Source organism: Strongylocentrotus purpuratus, unplaced genomic scaffold (genome assembly GCF_000002235.5).
Source record: "Strongylocentrotus purpuratus isolate Spur 01 unplaced genomic scaffold, Spur_5.0 spur5_scaffold_7, whole genome shotgun sequence".
NCBI classification, from domain to species: Eukaryota; Metazoa; Echinodermata; class Echinoidea; order Camarodonta; family Strongylocentrotidae; genus Strongylocentrotus; species Strongylocentrotus purpuratus.
Window position 1 is genome coordinate 22,027,147 of NW_022145613.1, and position 21,286 is coordinate 22,048,432.

The 21,286-nt window shown below is 36.8% G+C and overlaps 1 protein-coding gene across 2 annotated transcripts; it reads left to right on the plus strand.

The window, feature by feature from the left end:
• The first annotated feature begins 1,777 nt into the window (after nt 1–1,777).
• Nucleotides 1,778–20,105, plus strand: LOC584724 (short transient receptor potential channel 3). Of its 2 annotated transcripts, none has more exons than XM_784576.5 (13): nt 1,778–2,506; nt 4,070–4,410; nt 5,283–5,460; nt 6,380–6,600; nt 8,170–8,388; nt 9,815–9,979; nt 10,617–10,881; nt 11,480–11,719; nt 12,786–13,041; nt 14,582–14,792; nt 15,267–15,467; nt 16,698–16,818; nt 17,714–20,105. In XM_784576.5, exons 2-13 carry the CDS (start codon nt 4,084–4,086, stop codon nt 18,004–18,006), a joined length of 2,697 nt encoding a protein of 898 aa, XP_789669.4. In that variant the 5' UTR covers nt 1,778–2,506; nt 4,070–4,083; the 3' UTR covers nt 18,007–20,105. The 2 variants fall into 2 exon arrangements, with proteins under 2 accessions (XP_789669.4, XP_011662796.2); XM_011664494.2 differs by having other exon boundaries at nt 1,778–2,275.
• The last annotated feature ends 1,181 nt before the right edge of the window (nt 20,106–21,286 follow it).

The following is a 21,286-nucleotide window of genomic DNA, read 5'->3' on the forward strand; positions in this document are numbered from 1 at the left end:
GAAATGGAAGCAGTATTTAAGTTTTCGATTTTTCAATTTGCACTTATCGGATTTTTATATGGATATGTTATATGCTTGGAGATGTTTCAAAGAGGAATGAAATTATCTTCCATTATATATTTATTTTAATTGATGATTGCACACTGTACGATCAGGGTTTATTCCTGGAAAAAAAAGTACATCATTAGGTTGATAGGAATGATTTAAAATCAAGAAGGTCCTTTGAGAACATGGGCTTAACTGCAACCGAAAATAAAATTGACTAAATTATATCAGGCATTACCATTCACAGGGAGAACATTTTCGAACGAAATAGAAAGAGTGTGTAATTTTCATGATATCAGTTTTAATATCATATGCGTCTAATTAATCAATGCAGCTGATACTTTGACTAAAAAAGACATTAAAAAGGTATATCCCAGATTAAGGAAATCTACTTTGGATATCAAACTACGAGAGTTTCTGTATAAGATGTTGAATAATATTGTCTACACTAAAAATATTTACACATGTTCGTCTTGGTGAAGTTGGGTCCGCTGTGTTCATTTTGTCAAAATAATGAGGAATCATATTATGAACATTTTTTTTCAGTAAGTGTAATGTGAATGGGGTGTATGAGGGTATTGTGTGTTCGTGTGACTGTGTATGCATGTGAGGTTGAAAAGACGGGGCGTCTATTTTATATATTTTGTGTGTGTGTGTGTATTTAGTGTTTAAATGTTTTTCTGGTTAATTCTCTATATGCAGAGGTAGTAATAATGTTTTGATTAAAGATAATTATTATTTCATGAATAAAAAAATGTTTGTGATTGTTTTAATGTAAAAAGAGACTAAGTGTAATATATTTTAAATCTTATTCTTCTATAATATTGTTTTGGATAACAAACAAAATGTACGGATTTAGTTTTGACTTGTAACTGACTTAACTTCTGTATGATGTCATTTGTATTTACTTGGTTTTGACTCGTAATTCTTATATTTGGAAAATTTAAAACATTTTATAAAACAAAAGACATCTCAGTATCAATTTATGCGTGTATCCCTTGCTTGTTGTCAACACTTCAGTCAGAATGTTATCGTCGTTAAAATAATGACAGTTATCAGACTTAGAAAGCCGAGTTTTTTTAATAGAAATCTAAATTTGAGATCTTTTTCTTCGCTACAATATGGACCTATCACATCTACATGTACGTCAAAACTATCAACGTCACTTTCTATATAATATTATGCTACCTCATTTGGCCTGATAAACACATAATTTAATCCCGATGTGATGGTAGGCTATTAATATTTACTTAACTTCTGAATTATGTAATTTGTATTTACTTTGTTTGACTTGTACTTCTTCTATTTGGAGAAATAAAACATTTTATGTAACCAAACGGCATCTATCGACTTGTGCGTGTACCCCTTGCATGTTGTCAGCGCTTCAGTCAGAATGTTATCGTCATTAAAATTATGACAATTATCAGACTTAGAAAGCCGAGTTTTTTTAATCTAAATCTAAATTTGAGATCTTTTTCTCCGCTCCAATATGGACCTATCACATCTACACGTATGTCAAAACTGTCAACGTCACTTTCTATATAATATTATGCTACATCAGTTGGCCTGATAAACACAAAATTTAATCCCGATGTGCTGGTAGGCTATTAATATTAACTCGCGACGTGAATAATTAGCCTTACTTTCAATCCACTAATAAAAGGTGAATCTTAATGTAATGCAAGGATATTAAGTTTCACATCCTCAAACCCGTCCTTGCACATAATTATGTCTTCATTGTATGAAATGTGCAGCTGTAATTAGAGCTGAACAATTTTGGGTCAACTCAATTTATGGACACCGAGAGATGTAGGCCTACATTGGTTATCGTCATACTTATTTCATACTGTACGTCGCCTGCCAAGGAAAAAGTGACAAATTATGGTTCTTTGGAATTGCAGTTTGATATTGTTTGATATTGTGAGCTAACATGCAGTATACTTGTGCCTTCACAACTCGGAGATACTCACTGATTATCGTATCAGACGTTTATCATCAAAACTAACGCCATACCAGATCCCATCTACAAGTAAAAAAAAGTGATTGGAATTGCAATGAAATACTTTTTTCCATTCCACAAGTTGATTTGAAGTTACCATATAGTAAGTTTGTGCTACCTGATGCCGCTTCTTCAACGTAACGCTGTGTTCTACACCGCTCTTGCCAGTGCAGGATTGACATATTTTTGGGAAACCACAATAGACGTTTTGCAGTTGCACAAGTTTATTTTGTAAGTTACTCTGTGTATTTCTTCAACTTGATGGTTACTCAAAAATTATCACTTCAAGATGAGCGTTTATCCTAATATAAAAAAAGATTGTCGATGCATTAACTCTCGCGTGGGACACATTTCCTTCGTTTGAAAGTAGACAGATGGACGGATTGTTAAATTTGGATCAGAATTGTGTTCCTCTATACCTCATCATTCTTCTCTCAAAGTGACTCGGTAACATTGTTGAAGGTTGGTGAAAAAACTGCGTGATTTTTGTATGAAATGTTACTTATTATATTCCCTCTACAGTAACTGTACTAACTCTTACATTAAAATAATCCTGAACAAATTCTGAAACCACAAAGATATTTAGGGTTTTCTTTGAAGGCGTCGCTGTGCGACACCCTCTAAAAGTAAATTCTCCCAGCCATTTTTTAATTTTCCCAACCGTTTTTCAATGAAAATAAGACATAAGGCGGGCTTTTAAAAACATTTCAACACTTTAATGTCTGGAATAGAGCCCGTCCATTGCTTTGTGACGATTTACAGTCACCTAAAATTTAATAAAATTGTAATAATATAGTTGGGAGAATTAAAGAATCGATTAGATCAGTTGTTCCCAATTTGTATCATTAATAATGGTCTGTTTTCACTCAAATTTTCAGTTTATCTTTAATTTTACATCTAGCATTGAAGTCACTATCTTGGCACCATTTTTTCTCATCTGAACAATGTTACCAATTCCCTTTAAGTGTCTAAGAAAAATTGTTTCTCCCTTGTCCATCGTTAATGGTATGTTCTTAAAACAATGTTATAATTTGAAGACATGAAATTCGAAATTTATCAAACGCTAGCCTACCTCCTCTTGACCCCCTCCCCTTGATACTTCAGACTATCTCGACAACCGGTCCTTGTATTATAAAGAGTTGCAATAATAATTGATTCGAATCAATTGCAACAGTGAACTTAAGAAAAGGTAGGAGTTGCGATTAATTTCAAGTTGCGATTGATTCAAATCAATCGGAACTCTTTGTAAGACGGTACTCTGGCCTCCCTTCATGTGTATCTACAATGGGTGTCACTATTGTAACACTTACAAAAACGGTCTTCATTTCATTTTGCACACTCCCTTTACCTCGTTTGCAGTTTATTTCTTTATTCAATCTTGGGAGTTTGGCGACAGATGACCACCCCCCTCCCCCTCCTACCGCAAAATTTGTGTATATAATTGTCGATTTCAACAATTATGAACAGAGTTCTCTCGTTACCTTCTTACCATTGAAGGAAATAGTTTATCATTCCTGGTAGGAAGATGACGTTTCCTTTGATTACGCGAATGTAGAGTACTTTCTTTTTAATTGCTTGTTTAAAGTGTTACGTTTCTTGTGAAAAAAAGTAAACAAAACACAAATATATATCATCCCGTAATATTGTTGTTTTGTTTTTTTTACTGATAGGCTACTTTTTAAAAGTTACTGTAGCATTTTTAAGGGGAGATTTAGAGGATTTTAAATAGATGGTTACATTTGGTGACGACCAATTACGGGGCATCTTTACGTTATCATGATTACATACGTCTTATTAGTCCAATCCCGTGGGTCTCACGGCTTTATGAGTCGTGGGACCAACACAGTGTTTTTTTTCCCCTCATTGATTCTTCTAACCTATTTTAGGGTTAGAGATACGTCGAGGTTAGCTTCCATCTCACGATAGAGACGTCGGACGTACCAGTACGATTTAGGATTGCAGGCATAGTAGCCTAGAGGGAAAGACCTGTTGTAAGTTGTTTGGGAATGTTGATTTTTTTCACAGAAAATCAAAGAAAGATGCCATCGAAAAAGCGTAACCTGTCCAATTCAGGCCTACCGCGGACGATGGGCGATGCGGAGGCCAGGTTCATGACTGCCGTCTGCAATGGTAACCTGGCCTATGTGAAGACGACACTGAGTGGCGGTGCTGACATTGCGACCATCAATACAATGCTTCATCTGACGGATAGCAAAGACCGTACCGCCCTCGAGATCGCAACGGAGAACGAACACTTTGAGATCGTGCTTTTCATCATCGAAGAGCATGATCATCACCTAAGTCTCAATGAGATACATGAAAGCCTCATGGTGGCCATCACCAAGGGATATGTTAACATTACGCAGGTAAAATAAATATTCCTTCATTTCCCCCTTGCTTAAAAGCGTCTATAATGTTAAGATAACAATGATTGGGGCTACGGACTTATTAATGACACTTTCTAGCTGTTAGATTATACTGTTGAATAAAATGTTAAATCAAGCAATATGAATATTTTGCAATCGTGAGGATTTAACGGCGTCTAGAATGTTTAAACCGAAAAAAATATTAAATTAACACCAGCTATGCATATAAACAGGAGTGTCACGATAGTGCTCTGCACGAACTTGCCAACAAGATTGTTTTGTAGGAAAAAAAAGAACTTTCAGTAGCAACAAGAAAATAAGCGAAACAACTATATTTTGGAAATTTACTAGTGAAATGTTTGATTCGACCACTTTTACTGTAAGTTCATGTGACATATGAATACAACAAATGGATAGGTAGAATAGAAACAAACATGTTTTGGGAAAGAAACTTTAGGAATAACACTCTTTACATCGAGTTAGCATGTTACATATGTATATAGCTTGAGAATAGTTTTAGAGGAAGTTATTATTAGAGCATTTACAGAAAATGTTAGATTTCGTGTTTTTTTTTTTTTTTTTTGTTACCTATTCATGAATTTGTTTATTTATTTCATTTGTTATCTATTTGATATTATATATATTGTTCTTTTTTTTTGGTTTGTTTTTTGTTGTTTTTTGTCAGGGGAATGATTCAATAGGTCTTAGGTAAGATAATCTTCTCAATTATTAACTGAATGTTTTCCTTCCTTCTACCATACGAGGCATATGAGAAGTTTACTTTTTGTTGTTGCTGTTGTTATTTTTGTTAATGTCGTTTCTTGACTAATACACGTCCCAATCCTATACAAACTGGCCATTATTCTTTACAGGTTTTACTGGGGCATCCTTGCTACGATGAGAAGAAAAACCGTGCGATGCAAACATTAGGTCCTCACGAAACCTTCTACGATCGTAGCTACCGATCTAAGTTCGACCGTGACGTCACCCCGATCATGATGGCAGCCATGTATAATGAAGTCGACATCCTCCGAATACTCATGGATCGAGGTAGAATACTTTCATTTTGTTTTCGTTTCTGTCATCATAAAACACATTATTTTGCTGTTCGGTGGTGCATTACAGATAATGATGAGGCCGGTGTATGTTTCGCTCGTTTTCCGGCCTAGATAAATGGATGAATTTAATATCTTTTGAAAAATTGTAGCAACATGTGACACAAAGTGTATAGAGTCTATATATATGTATTTATATATGTTTGAGTCGAGTGAACCCACTAAGCCTTAGCATTTGTTCGAGTGCCAAATTATGTTGCCTACTGATATTCATTCGCCTTTTCCTGATACATGTATCTAGATGATACAACTTAATTTTGTTAACATTCAACATTTACACTAACACACACTCACACACCCACCCTCTCATATGTATACGTTTCTGGTGTATTGTGTATCTACATCAGTACGTCATTACCTGTCCGAGGACACACATGTTTGTAGGAATATAACATAACGAGGACGATATGTAAGTTTATGCATAACGAAGGACGTACTACACGAAGAGCACCTCAACAGGGAGATGGGACCTGACCTCAGTAAATATACTCCTATGTCAGGGCCTCAAAGTTTTAAACAATTGATAGGGTTCTCGAGCCGAGGAGGTCCTTGTTTATCGAGAGGTCGTCAAAGTGAAGGTCCGGGGTGAAGGTACAGTTCGAGTTTCCTCGATACCAACACATCCACGCCCCATACATAATCACAACCTTATTTACGTAATGTTTTGTGAGTACAAATTAGTGGTAAAGATATGTGGGGTTAATGAGAGTGGTCATTCTACTCTTTCATGGTCGGTTTATTCATAAATAATTCTGGTACTCATTAGGTTATGCCATTTGTTGATTTTTTTTATTTGTAGTACATAATGATTCTCGCTGATGTTTTGACCCGGGGTTTTGACATTGCGTTAACAGGTGACGATGTTGTCAAACCCCATCACCCTCTCTGTGGATGTACAACCTGTTTGAACCGGAAGGAGTATGATCCTCTCATGCACTCTCTATCCATCATTAATGCATATCGCGCATTGTGTAGTGAAGCCTACATCTCATTGACGAGTGAAGATCCTATCTTGACTGCTTTCCTCTTGAGCAAAGAGCTAGACGGCCTCTGTCGGACAGAGAAAGAGTTCAAGGTCAGCAATTCACCTTAAAATCTCATCAGCTATTTTTTGTAATGATTAATTTATTTTTAAAGAGACATATTCTCGATAGCAAGCTCCAACAAAACGAAAGACATCATAAAAAGCACCTTTGTGAAAGTTTAAGTTTTTTTTAATTAATAATGTAATAAATAACTTCTTCTCCCTTCTCCAGTTTAAAAAAAAAAAAAAAAAAAAAAAAAATGTTTTGCAAATGTAACCCATAACCCCCAAAATATACGATCAGCAAGCATAGACGGGGGGAGGAGGGGGATGACATTTAAGATGTTTGAGAAAATTTCACCTCTCCAAGCTGGCAGTAGCAAGCAGGTCCATTTGTGCTCTCTTTTTTTTTTTAGGAAAACATGTAATCTTTACTAAAAATGTCAAAAGTTAGAAAATTAAAAGTAAATATTCTGAAAAGGGAGAACATCCCAGAGGCGACACTTTGCCCGTACGCCCACAGCGAGGTTAATAGGGAGACAACGATTATTAGCATTATATCACAAGGGAATTTATTATAGGAAACTACCAGCATAAAAACAGTACTTAGAAGTGGCTATCTTGTTATGATTTCGTAGTATGAAATGATCATATATCATATTTCATTATCGAATAGTGCATAAATTATTATAATTCTAACAGACGTCTAAATATCAAAATGCATGAACATGTATCGGTCTGTCAATATTGTATTAAAACTGTACTAAACATGAGAGTTAAAAGTCATGATGTATAATAATGGAGAATAGTGCCAGACGCCTGTGATATCGCCTAAAAAAAAACAGCTGGACGTTAACTCTAAGTAAAGCGCAATTAGTAACTATTTTGCGTATCAGGACAATAACCCCCTGGACAATCACCCCGGAAAATTACTGCCCGGAAAATTACCACCCAAGGACAATACCCTCCCCGGGAAATCCCCCCTCAAGGACAACCACCCCAAGAAAAATTACCCCCCCCCCCCAAAAAAAATTACCCCGTGGAAAATTACCCCCCCCCCTATGGACAATTACCCCCGAGGACAAATACCCCAAGGAAAGTTACCCCCTCCCCGAAAATTACCCCCGTGGACAATTATCCCCCCCCCCCACCCTGAAAATCGCCCCCTATACAATCACCACCTCCCCAGAGACAACCAAGGAAAAACTACCCCAAAAACATTTACCCCGACCCCTGAAAATTACCCCCTATGGACATAACCCCCTCCCCCCCCCCCAGGACAACCGAGGAAAATCACCTTGAGGGCAATTACCTCCCCGCCCCCCCCCCCCCTCATTCATTAAAGGGGAAGTCTACCCTGGTAATAAGGGGTTATTGTCCTCGAGGGGGAGGGCGAAAGTGATTGTCCAAAGGGTAGTTTTCAGGGGGTAATTTTACGGGGTAATTTACCGGGGGTAATTGTCCTCGGGGTGTTTGTCCAGGGGGAAAGAACCACTGTTTTGGCTTTTGCATAGCAGACGGAATATTGATCATAATTTAGTGTGCACATTATTATTTTGCCGTTTATTTATATAAATTCCCTTTTACTGACGTCCTAGCCTTTTTGTTTTCAATTTCTAGACTGAGTACAAGGAACTGAAACAGAAATGCAAAATGTATGCATCCAACCTTCTCGATATGTGTCAAAATACGGAGGAGGTGAAAACGATCTTGAAACAGGCGGCGATCTCAGAAACTGAAGTCAAAGAGCAGGCCTGCCACAATCCTCTTGAGAATGACAAGGAAGATCAGAACGCCCTCCCACGACTGGAGATGGCCATCGAATACCAACAAAAACAGGTATGTCTTTTAGGGAGAAGTCCACCCTGATATTAACCCTAAAAAGGCCGGGCTATTTGAGGTCTTAGTACGGCCGGGGGGGGGGGCATTATGGCCCCCTTAAGATCTCGGTCGTGAAGCGGCCGATCTCCGCGAAAATTTGCACGCTTGTCAAGTGAAGTGTATAGAATAATATGATAATTTCAATTTTTTGAAAAATTTACTTATTTGCATATTTATGGTAATTTATGCAAATAAAGTCATAAAATCACATTTTTGCCCATAAATCATATATTATTCATATTTAAGCATTCGTTTTCACTATATATCTTTATCAGACCAATTGGAATAAAATAGGACAAACAAAATTCGGAAGAGCTAGCTTATTCCTTATGTTATCTCTTGTTTTTTTTATAATTTCTTATGTATTTCATTGTTTTTTTAACTTATGTATTTTATTGTTTTTGTTGTTTTATTTCATTTCTTACTTCAATTCAACTATTTTGACTCTAAAACAACCACCTAAACTTTAAACAAGACCCAATAACCAAGTTTTAGGAAAAATGACATTTACATATGTTTTGTACACAAATCACAAAAATGAGCGATTTTCGGGCTGACATGCAAAGACAAAAGGTCACGTGACCTTGTAATTGATGGTCCGATTTTCATTTTTTTTTTTGAAAGATGCGCAAGACTCGAAAGAAAAAAAATCAGCGAGCGGTGGGGCGCCATCCATATGCGTTCCCGAGCAATCGGAAAAATCGTGGAGGGGGGGGGGGGCATAATGGCCCCCGGCCTGATTAGGGTTAAGTCGATGTTTTAACAACTGCTTTAAAAATGAAGTTGCTGCCGGAGCCTGAGAAATCCATCGGCGGTCATACGCATTTTTAAATGCCCATACGCCATGGCCCGATGTCTTTACGATCAGAGCCGCACTGGAACATTTCCTTTTAATAAATTATCGTGTGTCCATCTGGTGTCAATTTGTGGACAGTGTAACGCGGGCATTAAGCATTGAGGCTCCTTTAGCTCTGACATTTATAATGATGATTCTGATTTTATGTCCAAAATTGTAAAGGGGCAGTAGTTTATTGAAAACGATATAAGCCACTCGAATATTTACTCTTTAACCAGGTTAATCCACAAATATCTTTCTCTTTCACCCCCCCCCCCCCTCTCTCTCTCTCCTTATCTCATTAAATTTCAGTTCTGTTAGTTTAGGTCAGTCTTTATATTCTCCAATTGAAGAAAAAATACATACAAACATTAAAATATATACAAACATAAGTTGTTTCTCTTTTTATCTCCCCTCTGTTTCTCTGTCTCCCTCTCTTGGTCTGTCTCACTCTGTCGCTTTCTCTCTTTCTCTTTCTTTCTCTTTCTCTCTCTCTCTCTCTTTCTCTCTCTCTCTCTCTCTCTCTCTGTCTCTCTCATCTTATTATAGTTTGTAGCTCATCCTCATTGCCAGCACCATCTTTCTACGCTGTGGTACCAGGGTCTTCCGAAAATCAGACTGATGAACACATGGAGGAGAATGGTCATGTTATCTCTCTTCCTACCCCTTGTACCATTCGCAGTCATTATTTATCTCATCTATCCCAAAGGAAATGTAAGAATCATTAATTCATCATTTCCAACCATTTGTTGAAATACTTACAGGTTTAAAAATATTAGATGTAATTACAATGCTCAGGGTGCATACAATAACCAAAATGACACATAGATGTTGATCTTGGAAATCATCGAGGAAGACCTGTATACATTTGTTTGTAATGTTGAATGTTGAAATGTCTTTTGTTTATTTGTTTTCAACATTGTTTTGGTGTTGTTGTGTTTTGCTTTTGTTGCTGTAGTGTTTACAAGGTATGTTCATCATGCACGTAGCCACGGGGGGGGGGGGGGCACGGGGGGGGGGGGGGGCACGTGCCCCCCCCCCCAAAAAAAAACAAGATCAAGATCGGTTGAACTTTTTTAGACCCCTCCCCAGGACGTCGATCGATTACATGTATGTGCCCCCCCCCCCCCCCACCCTACCCCAAACATCAAACTCTGGCTACGTCCCTGATGTTCATATCAAAAGTAGATATCTCCTAACTTACAATGCTGTATGAGGGGTTCTGGAGAGAGAAACATGTCACATCGTACTGTTTTATAATTATGTATCAGACAGAAAGGACAGAAAGAAACCCTATAAATATGAGCAGACTTTCATATATAACGATAAGAATCCAATTATCTTTATTTAGTTTGGAAACTTCATGCGAAGTCCCATCATCAAGTTCATCAATCAGTCGGTGATGTACTTGGTCTTCTTACTTCTCATGTTCATGGAGTCGGTCATGGAGTCGTCTGGAATCTTCAGACGTAATGATATCACCATTGAGAGTATTTTCCAGTCATCAAACTCATGTCGACCTTACATAGATCAAATTGGTAGCTACCATAACATCAAGGCCAATATCAGAGAAGCTAGCAGCATCATCGAGTTCATTCTTTTTATTTTCGTCATGGGTGAGTCAGAGCCTTTTGTTCTTAGGGCCTGCTATTGCCTTGGTTTTATCCAGCTCAAAGAGGAAAATAAAATGTTCACGATTGAAGGTGATGTTAGAATTGGTAAAGTTTGAATAAACTAACCAGTAACCACTGTATTCTTTTTCGTAGATTATGTGAATGGAAAGGGGAACAAAATATTTAGTAATTGAAAAAATGCAGATTATTGCATACATGAAAAGCACTACGTGTAGATATTACTAGAACATTTTGAATGGGTGGGATGTCACGTCACTTTTGCCGAAAACTTCTACCGATTCCCTCGAAGTTTCAAAGATTTTGTTCAAATTTGCCGACATATGAAATTTGCATGCGAATTTGAAAGTGTCAAGATGTTTGGCGGGAAATATATCCACCTCACCCATGTCACCTTAATAAATGAAGAAGAAAAAAACAGTTTTTAAGGTTCTTCGATCTCGTTATTTCCCAACAATTTGAAATTTTTGCTGAAAAAGAATATTCAGTAGTATGAATGTTGTTTTTCCCACCCGCCCGTTTAACACCATCGTAGGTCTAATATGAATAGACTTTAATCGTCTCATTCTATCATTCCTTTCAGGGATGATTTGGCAGGAGGTTAAGCAGATATGGCGAGAAGGCGTGCATACCTATGTTAGATCTATCTGGAACTGGATTGATTTAGCTATGTTAAACCTTCTCCTGAGTTCACTTGTGATTGTGTTCATGACTACTGAATTGACCAACAAGGCCGAACAATTCTTCCAAACCGAGGGGAACTGCAAGGCTCTCATTAACAATGAAGCCAAGGCCCAGCGGCAATTTTATTTCCTATCCGGTGGTAAGTTGAATGTCATTAAAGTGATTTTTCCCCCTTCCACAGGGATCCTTTATTAAATAATATCGTTCACCTATGTATACAAGAATTTATTTTTACATGCAGAATTTCAAAATAATATTCTTGGCCATTCAAAATATGATAAGAACATACATTTATAGAAATCAGTTACAAATTGAAGTTCACTTTTGTTAAATAACAGATTTACTTGGGGAAATGATTTTTAGAAGTAATACACAATCAGAAACACTTTGCAAAAAGTTACCACTTTTTCATAAATTTCTTTTTTTTCCCAGATTTTTTTTGCATATATACTTTTCCATGTTATAATTAAAGTGGAAATTGTGTGCAGAAAAGGAATTTTAGTTAAGAACTGTACATGTAACAGGGCTATGAAATTCCATGAAGTTACAGTTAGGTTGGAGTAAGATTTTCTTCAGTTTTATTATTTAGGACATACTGACATTGCAATATGAAACCTGTAACTTCGATGCGTAAATAAGATGGATAAGATACAAACGGACACCTTAATAATAACACATCGTCTGTGTTGACTATCGAAGTTATTGACAGCAAATGCCCCAATGCCTCTCCCATTATAACGTCTTAAAATGAAAGATATACACATCTAGAATGTCCTGGAGTGGCGTAGCTTGAATCAAAATTATGATGGGCACTACCATCAAATGGGGCAACGGTTTCACCAGATGAATGAAATGGAAATTACCGAGACGAATTATTAATTAGTGTAGGATGTGGGATCGTGCAGCTAGGCCACCGATATGTCGTACTTGTGATAATAATAGAAGTACGCATGATCATTTCATGTATCATTATTGGTTGTGTATTATCAGTTACATTTTGATTTAAAGCCCCACTGTCCTACTTGTAGCTACTTGCTCCCTCTGTATAGAAAACTTCCCCAATCGGTGCCTGTTGGTCCCCCATTATCCTCTATTTCTTATGTTATTTGAGGGCTGAGTTGATGAGATAGTCACCTGTCAGTGACCTCGCTGTGTGGTCTAATCCGTCCTGGCCAAACTATTGTCATTGTCGTCCTCGTTTGCAGATCGGAGGGCCTGGGAAAACAACGACCCGAACCTGATAGGGGAAGGCCTGTTCGCTATGGCCAATGTTCTGAGCTTCTCTCGTCTCTCATTCATCCTCCCTGTCAGTGAATTCCTTGGACCGCTCCAGATCTCCCTTGGAAGGATGATGGGTGATATCATGCGATTCGCCGCCATGTTCACCGTGGTCTTCATAGCCTTCTTGTGCGCCATGTGTAATCTGTATTGGTACTATCCCAATGAAAGCGCCTTTGGATCGTGAGTATACTAACCAGACAGAAGCAGTTGGAGGAGATCCAGTGATAATTGCTGTGACATTGATTCGTTAAAATGATGTGGTATAGCAAGGTTAGCGTTAGGGTTAGGTTCAGAGTATTGGGTTAGGGTTAAGTCAAGGGTGGAAATTAGGAATTTGGTTAGTGTAGGAAATTGACCGCAGCTAGAGCAGTGGTTGCAGGAGCATGTGTCGTACATCTTCTATCGTTGCAGATGCTAACAGCAGTTGATGTCTTTAGCATCATCGTAGCAGTGTTAGCTGTATTTGAGAGTGGTATTCTTTATACTTACTGACCATTACGACACCAAATTATACTTCTATTGCTGCTGCTGCTCCGGCTACTGCTACTTATTCTACAATCACTAGCAACTTTACCACTAGTATTACTTCTCTCATTTTACTACTACTACTACTACTACTACTACTGCAACCAGCACCACCACCAGTTTTACGTCGCTAACAAAACTGGGTTATAAATTTCTTGCGGCTTCTTGGGAGCCCCGAATTCGCCAAAAATTTGATGGCAAAATTTCTCTCAAAATATATCATAATGTGAAAGAGGATGTCATTTAAGACACACGCCTGCCAAGATTTCTCCCCCGAAAATATGTTTGAAGATAAATATTGATTAAAGAATACTTAATTTGGGTTTTCTGTTGTGTTCTCAGAAAACCAACATTTTGTATTTTTCATCAATATTCGACTTTCAACACATATGTTTAAAAAATCCTTGCAGAAATGTGTCTTAAATGACATCCTCTTTCACATAATCATAACAAATAAGTGAAATTTTGCCATCAATTTTTGGGCTCCCAACACTAATTGAGAGGGGCTTTAAGATATAAGAATTACTGCGATTATTTCACTTTTACTTAAGGAGCTCCACTGGTTACCTCTCCACCAACGTGTTCTGTTTAAATTCTGTCTGTATGCTTTTAAAATACTCAATCATCTGGCACCTGAATATCTTAATGACACCCTCCAAATATATACACCAACTCGTAATCTTCGTTCAGCAACCGACACATGTAAACTTAACATTCCCAAATCTAGACTCTCAGCAACTGAAAAACGCTTTGCAGTAGCTGCATCAAAGACATGGAACAGAATCCCTCTTTCCATAAGAGAAATTACCTGTCTTGCCACCTTCAAAAGATCCCTCAAAACTCACCTATTCCCCCAATGATCTATGTGATATACTTCCTGTACTGTACTTTCTTGTCCTCTTTACATATATTTGTATTTGTAAGCGCTATGGTACTTATTGTTTTCAGCGCTCCTAAATATTCGATATTATTATTATTATTATTATTAAAACTACTACTTTTTTTAGGGAAAATGAATCTTTTGCTACAATTTTTTTTTCTTCTATTCACTGTTGTTGTAAATATTTTTTTTTTTTTTTTTTTTTTTTTAGGGGGGGGGGGGGGGGGATTTGAAAGATCAAAGCCATGACCTATAAAATATGCACAATATGAGTATATTTGAGTGTCACACTTTCCTTTCTCTTCAAATGAACAGGCTGTTGAACGCTATCCGGACACTAATGTGGGCTTTGTTCGGTCTTGGCGACCCTTCTGACCTATCGTGCCCTGATACTGATTCAGACTGCGGCCATACCTCTACCGAAGCCTTTGGAATTCTGCTCTACAGTTCCTACATGGGTATCATGGTCATTGTTATGCTGAACATGCTCATCGCCATGATGTCTTCGTCCTTCGATGCGATCAATGTCAGTTTCATTATCGAATTTATCATTCTCTTTCTCTCTCGTCAGTTTCAGAGTTTGATTTATCATTCTGATTCATCATTTTGTCTCTATCACTATTTCTGTGGGTTAAACTTAAAATCACATCAATATATAATCTTACAAAAATGTCATTGCTTTGCTTTGCTGTGTTGAGGACAACTTAGGTTTGCTGTTATCAAACCCAATCGTATTAACAACTATGTAATGTTGCAATGATTCTGTGTTTTTGGTTTGTAATCACGGGAAGTATGTTCCCCTTCATACAAAGTTTGTCTAACAGTTATGCATGCAGTGTCAGAATAACCTACAGGAAGGTCGTCTAGACGTCGCTCAAATCAATAATTTAGTACATAATTATTATGGTCTCTAAAGTAAACTATCATGTAAACTATTTTAACGATTTGAACACCTTTCTTCCTGTTAACGTTTTGTTGTCCGTTATTATAAATGTTATAGAATGACGAAGATGTGGAGTGGAAGTTTTCTCGTTCCAAACTCTGGCTGTCATATTTCGAGAAAGGGGCCACATTACCTGTTCCGTTCAATCTCATACCTTCACCCAAGTCTATCTTCAACAATATCATTGTGGCCGGCTATCAACTGATCAAAAAGAACTCACGTCAACGGAACATCGCAACTCACAGAATAACTTCTCAGGTATACTTTTGATTTTTTACAAAATTTCGAAATTCAATTCAATTCAATTTTATTTCGCAATGTAAAAATCGAAATATACAAAGTAACTGTAAATTCTAACTATGTTTACTAAGGTTATATGCGGGGCTTTCCATGAAGGTTATGAAAAACTGTGACGTTGGATCGCCCATTACAGAATGAAAAACAAACAAAAAGAAATACAAAATATTATAAGCACACAACAATAAATTAAGTAAAATAAGCAAAGTACAAACACTTCAACTATCTATAAGACAAGAGAAAGTGAATTAGAGAGAAAGAAAAAATATATAAAGGGGAAAAGAAAGAAAACAAAACAAAACAACAATAAAAGGGGTTCAGATAATTAAAAAAAATCAACAACTGTGCTGATTAATAATTATTTAGTAGTAAGATTTTATATTGTTTTCTAAAGGAAGATATGAATTGTGATTTCGTTATTACTTATTACGAAATGAGCTATTCAACATGACTTAATGCACAAATCAGCCCGATTTGATATTTTTCACGAAAAATTATAACATTCTAATGCATATGCAATACATTATCATAAATCCAGACGCAGAGAATTTTTAGACATTAAATTGTTACACATTAAATTTAGGCCTGTATATACAGTGGCATATCCAGCAAACTGAAGGGCAAGACTTGGTTGCAGAGTGACCTCAGTCATGCCGATCAAACTGACACCAGGCCGATTTATCTATTTTGTTTTCGATGCTGTTATTTGTTTCATTACTACCAAATAGGGCCTCATGGAAGGCCACCAAATTGGTGATATGTGCCACCCTGTATAAATATCAGAAATAAATAAATAAATAAATAAATAAATTATAGAGACCGGATTAACAATTTTGGAGTCATGGTAGTCATAAATGTGCAGGCACAAACCCTGGCCTTGTCAGTCACTGTGCGTAACATGGTCTGTACTATGAGACTATGATGACGGAAAACTGCACAGGCTTTGTACTTTACCTGATTGACCCAGCAAGACCCATTAAGAGACTGATAAAGCTAGGCTTTTCTCAAGATTTTAAGAATTATGGTAAACTTGTGCTGTGCTTCAATAAAGGTATCCTCATCTTTCTTTAATATATATACATTGTGTGCTATGGAAATCAACTTAGATTAATTACATATTCATTACCGTCATCTATGTCTTCATTCTAACGAGAATCTCTCGTGCTCTGATCTCTCTTTTGAATGTTATAGAGTAACCTGCGGAGGGCTTTGCGACGGAATGTAACGAGTCATGACGATCTTATGAAGAATGTCGTCAAGAGGTTTCTCTTCAAGTTACAACGATCAAAGGACACCGATGAGGTCGATGAAGGTAAACATTTGCTTCTTTTTTCCTTATATTAAAGATCAAAGTAAGTCTGACTGTCTGAGGTATAGAGAGCAATACGCGAGGATAGAGTGAGGAAACATTGTCATCTAATGTGTGATCGACGTGAAAATTGATTTGTATTCGACCGATTATTACATCCTTTAATAATCTTCCAAGACAATATGAGTGACTGAGTTGCTTTGCTTTACCTTGGGCTATACGGATAAAACAAGAAAAAAATGACTTTCAACATGTCCGGAAGGCGTTACTACTTACTAGAATACTCCAGATTGCTATTCCTTTCCGGATTCCTTTCTACCCAAAATTCTCACGTATGGATAGAGTTCGCACCAAACAGTTTGCACTAAGCATTTTTTTAAACAGATTGTTCACAAGAGCCGTTTAATGACATTTGTCTGCTAAGCTTTGGTCAAAGGGATTGGGTGTCTTTGCCACAGATTCAAAACAAAACCTTGGATTTAGCTCGTGCTGCAATCATAAGTATATACCTTTAGATTAGTCAGAAATCCCATGTTTTGTACAAGCCGATCGCCTGTCTGATTATCAAGATATTTATGATTGGAATAAACTGAACTTGAACTTGAACTTGAATTCGAAATTTCAAAAATCGTTTTCCCAACGGTTTTTTATAACACTAACACCACAGTCTACTGGGGAAAATGAGTATGGTAAAACTGGTCACTCAAAGATTTTTACTTTTTTGAGGCACTTCATGATCATTTTGAAGCGCATGTTAAGGGCTTCAACTTTACACCATATCCGATATCCCAGACACTGATAACACGTAGAGCCATGCATGTCAGATTTGTAAACTGTAAACATTGTTATTCAATGCCTTTAAGCATTTTTTGTTTACAATTTTCTTGTATGACTTTAGGAGAACTTGAAGAAATCAAGAATGACATATCTAGCTTCCGATTTGATGTGCTGGGAATGCTCGGCAATCTATCTTCAAAGGTCGACGCCCAGAAGCCTGGAAACTCCAACATGAGCAACGGATATCAGGAGCAGGGACAGGGCGGGCTCGGTAAGACAAACAATTTAGATGACTTGGAAAAAGTCGCTGATGGGATCAACGAAAAGCTTAATGTCCTGTCAGACATGATGACAATAATGCAAGACCGGTTCTCTGAGATGTTCCAGAAAAGCCAGTCAGAATCGAAGGCATAATAACACAGATCATCGGAGTCCTTCGGTCATGAGACGTTTTAACAATTCAAACCTCGGCGACTCACTGTATAACGGAATAATATCGTTATCGACACGCAATTTAGCTAGTCGATCGTCAGGGAAAGAATGAGCTGATGATGACATCCGAGGAAAGAAGAGAGAACATTTTGACAAATATGAATCATAAATGTCTTATTATTTTGTTGTTTCGCTCAATTCAAAGTTAACAGGGTTTCGCCACATGAAGAGCTGACATGCAAAAGGCGCTAAATCCATTTTCACCCGCTTACAATGTTTCTATACACCGTTTATAACACATCATAGATGAGCATCCAAATCACGCAATTTCACCTCAAAATGTTGCAGGAAATGTTTTTAAAAATCATCAATATGTTTTCTTTCAAAAGGCACTAAATCCAAAATATTTACCATGAAAAACCCGCTATTTCCATGTTATCTTTATTATTTGTTCTTGTTGGGCCAAGCATCCCAGCTTGGAGTGCCTTGACCAATTAGAAAGCAGAACAGAGACAGAAAGCTTACTTCACAATGGGTAAATTTGTAAGCCTACATAAAAATTTGGTTTTAAATTTGTATTGTTATAATATATTTTAGGTACATGAACGTTACTATACTGTTCGAATTTGTATCTACATGTAACGGTTTTAACATGGCGCGGTACGGAAGCTTTAGAGTTGATTCCTTTATGTGATTATATTTCTCGTCATTATGCTTGTACAGCGCATAGAGAAACTTAGGTTTATTATGCGCTTTATAAATATTGTATTATTATTATTAGACAGGCTTTGCAATTATGTGATATTAACTGCCAGTTTTAATTAGTGATTGGGTGGAGAGGGGGTTAGAGGACTGTTGCTGCACACATTTATATTCTCGTTTCTAGTTACAAAACAATGATAGTATTTGAGTATCAATATAAAGTATCTCATTTGAACGTTGCCGTGGACCCTCATGATCTTTCTTACAAAAGGCACTAAACCATTGTTTTCCTCTCAAAGGGCGCTAAATCCAAAACAAAATATATGTAGGATTTTGTTCATTACTGTATTTGTGATCTGAAGTGATAGTTCTATCATATACTATCTAGGAAATTGACAACTAAAAAAAAGGAACATGTGTAAACTAAAAAGTCTTTATTTACTCTAAATTTGCTGGAAGGGATGTAGCGCCTTTGCTCGGAAGCTCATCACATTAAGACATTGGGAGCTAGGTATAGAACTGGTAGACGAAACTGCCTGTTAGTTGAATTGAGACTTGTACGTATATATTATTCGATATATTTTTGATAAAATGTCATTTTATTATACATCTATCTTGACTTGTACATTATATTATAAGAAAATGTTGCCTGAAATCCTATCAGGTTAATTGAATGATGTAGTGATGGTCATTGGCGTAGGCTATGCAGGATTTTGTCAAGGAGGGTGTTCGAAAATTGGAAAATCGCGCCGACCGAGATTTCGCTCATTAAAAAAAAAATGAAAGGGGTAACCCCCAAAACACTACCCCCCCCCCCTCCTCCCCCTGCTTACGTGCCTGGTGATGGTCACCATTTTTGCTTTGAATTTAGACCCTCCCCCTAAAAATAAAAAGCAAAACGGCAAGTATACATGGATATCTGATATGTGCATTTATTGCTTGCTATCGGGCTATGGAATAACTTATTTAATTTAATCTAATCTAATATAATATAATTTAGGAACTTAACATTAATCTTGATCTAAGGAGACACGAACGAACGAACTTGCTATATATTTACTTGGACTGTGAAATGCACAGACAGAAGATGACAATTAGATTAATATGTTTTATTGTATGATACAAAGTGTCAAAGAAATTTTCAGAATGAAAAACAAAAACATAATACAATTTCTTGAGGTAAAAGTGCATGATTCATCAAACATTGTATACCTTTGATGACATGTAAATATTCCCTCTGTATCTACATAAGTATATGTAGCAGGATATAGTACTACCTTAAAGGGCCCATGACATCGAAATACAAGTGTATTCCTGTTGGTGTGCAGTCCTGCATACATCTCATATTTTGATATGTAAACTTCTGAATTTGTTTCATAGATTTTTTAATATTTGTTTTAATATTTGTTTTTCAAACTTGCTAAGCTCCACCTCCAAAACCTCCAGATCTCATTTCCCTTGTGACATCATCTGTCAGCCATTAATGAGCTAACCTGTATTTTGATGTCATGGCCCCTTTAAGAAATATTAAAATAGTTCTCTGTCAATGTATATGGTCGCATATTAGATACTTCTATTTTAACAGGAGTTTGATATCAAATATTCCTACTAAACAATATGCATTTTATCTAAATATATTTGTAACTTACACCCAGTAAATACAAAAATATATACATTTTAGTAATAATTCAGTATAGTCTGATTAATGTGTCTCTGTTCTCTGTACAATCGTCCCATTTTCGGAAATTAAATACTAAAGTGCAACGTTCTTCTGCCAATTTTGTTCCTCTTTACTTTCCAACATTTGTTCTTGTATTATTCAAATCAAAGAAAGTCTATTTTTGTCTCTTTCGCTCTCTCTCTCTCTCTCTCTCTCTCTCTCTCTCTCTCTCTCCCTCTCCCTCTCTCTCGCTCTTCCTCTCTCTCTCTCTCTCTCTCTCTCTTCCTCTCTCTCTCTCTCTCTCTCTCTCTCTTCCTTTCTCTCTTCCTCTCTCTTCCTCTTCATCTCTCTCTCTCTCTTCCTCTCTCTTTCTCTAGCAAGTTTACTTACGCCAATTATCAAAACCAACATCACACAATTTTTCAAATATCGTGTATTTTTATTTTGTGACAAACACGATGATAACATGAATAAAGCTATAGCAATTTGCGACAGAACATAATTATAGTTTTTTAGCGTATAAAGTACACCCCCAAAAACACTTTGGTTTCCGGAAATCAAATTTGCAAATTGAAAGAAGCACAAAACAATTACCAAGGACATTAAAATAAATAATATTTGTTGCATATATTAACGTCCTTGGAGTGGCTTAGTGCCAAGAGTAGAATAACGTAATGACAACAAAAATAAAACAAACAAAAAAGTGGTGGGACGTACCCATTTGGAGCATCCACCCCCCCCCCTAAACCTGCCACTGACAGTCTCATGTTCCCCCCCCCTCTTTTTTTTAGTCAGTAGCTCACTTCGAGATGTTTTCCAAAAAATGACTAACCGCCCAAAATCAACAATTCGAATTGAATTTGAGAAAACATTGTAAGCATGTAGACCAAAGAATGCTAT